Source organism: Mandrillus leucophaeus, unplaced genomic scaffold (genome assembly GCF_000951045.1).
Source record: "Mandrillus leucophaeus isolate KB7577 unplaced genomic scaffold, Mleu.le_1.0 Scaffold48, whole genome shotgun sequence".
In the NCBI taxonomy this organism is placed as follows: domain Eukaryota; kingdom Metazoa; phylum Chordata; class Mammalia; order Primates; family Cercopithecidae; genus Mandrillus; species Mandrillus leucophaeus.
This window is the reverse complement of record NW_012105142.1, coordinates 761356-764032: the sequence shown is the minus strand read 5'-3', so window position 1 is coordinate 764032 and position 2677 is coordinate 761356. Positions and strand designations below refer to the sequence as shown.

Here is a 2677-nt window from a genome sequence, read left to right as displayed (position 1 = left end):
CTCTAAAATATGATATTTTAAAAGAGTCAAGTCAGATTAGAACTAGAAGCCATGCCCCTAGCATTTGAAAGAGTTACCTCTATCTAATTCATTAAACAATCCAAAGCCACTTGTGACTCTGGGGCTGCAAGCTTACCTTGATAGGCCTTTCCAGCTCTTTCCTTGTAAATCTCATCACGATGAGTCCTAGAATCGTCAGGCCATAAAAGAGCCATGCGGCAAAGCTGAAATAATTAACTAACGAGTTTATGTCACCAGGGATGATATAAATCGTTGCTATGATACCCTAATAGAAAGAAGAATGGATTCGTACGTCATTACTACAACAAAACACTGTTCTCCCGTCACAGAAGACCGAAGAAACAGTTTTTCTTGTGGAAAAAACACTTTAGCATGAAAGGAACTTCCCAGGCATTCCGTGATAGTTCGGGTTAAACCTGACTTTGGCTGTGATAGCTCTTCTCCACGAAGCCTGCAGAAAAGACCTGGGAAATTTCTGAATCTTTGAAGTTGCGATTTTAAGCAAGGGAGAAATAAAGCATTAGGTTGGTGCAAAAGTAATTACGGTTTTTTTGTTTCGTTTTGTCTTTTGAGACGGAGTCTCACTCTGTCACCCAGGCTTGAGTCCAGTGGCGCAATCTCAGCTCACTGCACCTTCCACCTCCCGGGTTCAAGAGATTCTCCTGCCTCAGCCTCCTGAGTAGCTGGGATTATAGGCAGGCACCACCACGCCCGGCCAATTTTTGTAGTTTTAGTGAGATGGGATTTCGCCATGTTGACCAGGCTGTTCTCGAACTCCTGACCTCAGGTGATCCACCTGCCTCGGCCTCCCAAAGTACTGGGATTATAGGCGTGAGCCACCATGCCTGGCCAGTAATTGCAGTTTTTAATGGCAAAAACTGCAATTACTTTTGCACCAACCTAATATGTATGAATGTTACACCAGCTTCATAATTACAAGTTTTCCTCAAAGAGAGTTTTCTAATGCGGGCCGGGGCCCTGGATTAGAAGCTCAGGTCTAGTCTTGGCCTGTGTTAGTTGCGGGGCCCTGGACTGGTATTTCCTGGGTGTGTTTTCAGAATGATAGAGAAGTGCCTCTCCTCTGGGGGAACGGGTGTAGACCAGCCCTGGGGTAGAAATGTGGATGGTTTATCAGTGCCCAGAACAGTTGCACAAAACAAGGACCATGCACCACAGAGAAGCTCCCATCAGAAGATGTCAAAGGGGTGGTCAGGCATGGTGGCTCATGCCTATAATCCCAGCAGTTTGGGAGGCTGAGGTGGGCCGATCACTTGAGGCCAGGAGTTCAAGACCAGCCTGGCCAGCATGGTGAAACCCCATCTCTGCTAAAAATACAAAAACAAGCCGGGCGTGATGGCAGGCCCCTTTAATCCCAGCTACTTGGGAGGCTGAGGCAGGAGAATCGTTTGCACCTGAGAGACGGAGGATGTAGTGAGCCAAGATCGTGCCACTGCACTCCAGCCTGAGTGACAGAGCAAGACTCTGTCTCAAAAAAACAAAAACAACAACAACAACAACAAAAACAGTCAAAGGGCATTTACTGCATAAGGATCCAGTGACTTCTCAATCATTAGAGCATAATGAGAGGCTGCTGTCAATAACCACCTGGGAAAATGTCTTACCCTCCTTCCCTGTAAGCTAGTAGGCTTTTATATAGTTTGTTACCAGCAACCCAGCACAGACGAATGCACACAGAAGCATTGAGGGCACACACTGTCTTTCGCGGATAAATTCAGACAAAGGAGCAGACATTGGTACATTGTTTGACGTATCTTGGGATTCTTTCTACATCTATTTCATGGCAAGGAATAAGGGCATCTGGGTCATCTGGAAGCCACTGGGCTTAGCACCCCGTGGATGGAGTGTCCCCGCCTTGAAGATAGGCTGTTAGCGGGATTCGTACTCACGTGGAAGATGATGGCGGGGGCTGGAGTGAGGCGCTTGACGCTGATGTAAGAAAGCACTTTGAGCATGTGGCCCTCCCGGCCCGCCACATAAATGAGTCTGGAAAATAACGACATGGGAATCCACTGACCAGAGTGCAGACAATCTGTCCAGGACCACCGAGGACGTGTGTTCCGGGGTCCACTAAGGAGCCCTCGGAAGGTTCATGAAGGGAGCTGAGCGGGGACCTGGGCTTCAGATGAGGGTCTGTCTTTGGGAGAGAAGTGGGTTTTGGCAGAGTGAGTGAGGAGGTTAAACACACTGAGAGACTAGGTGTGGTGGCTCATGCCTCTAATCCCAACATCTTGGGAGGCCAAGGCGGGAGGCTCACTTGAGCCCAGGAGTTGGAGACCAGCCTGGCAACATAGTGAGATCCCATCTCTACACATAACTTTAAAAATTTTTTCAATTTACCGTTTCTTTGTGTTGGGAACATTCAAAATCCTCCCCTAGCTATCCGAAGCTACATATTAATATTAATGTGAGCTCTGGCCACCCTGCAGCGTGTAGAACACTAGAACCTATTCCTCCTGTCTAGCTGTAATTTTGTATCCTTCAGCAAGGCTCTCCCTATCTCCCCTTCCCCCTACCCTTTTTAGCCTCTGGTATCCTCTGGCTAACCAGAATTTCTTGAAAAAGTTACCATAATTAAAAATTTGGGCCAGGCACGGTGGCTCACTTCTGTAATCCCAGCACTTTGGGAGACTGTGGC

At 47.7% G+C, this 2677-nt stretch overlaps 1 protein-coding gene across 1 annotated transcript in view; it reads right to left on the bottom strand.

The window, feature by feature from the left end:
- Positions 1-2677, bottom strand: part of SLC7A9 (solute carrier family 7 (amino acid transporter light chain, bo,+ system), member 9) — a 56038-nt gene that overhangs the window by 23092 nt on the left and 30269 nt on the right. Inside the window, exons 8-9 of the mRNA XM_011995281.1 lie at positions 1929-2025; positions 137-286 (exon numbers count right to left, since the gene is read on the bottom strand). Of these exons, the coding sequence (XP_011850671.1) occupies positions 137-286; positions 1929-2025 (247 nt within the window). The remainder of the gene's footprint in view (positions 1-136; positions 287-1928; positions 2026-2677) is intronic.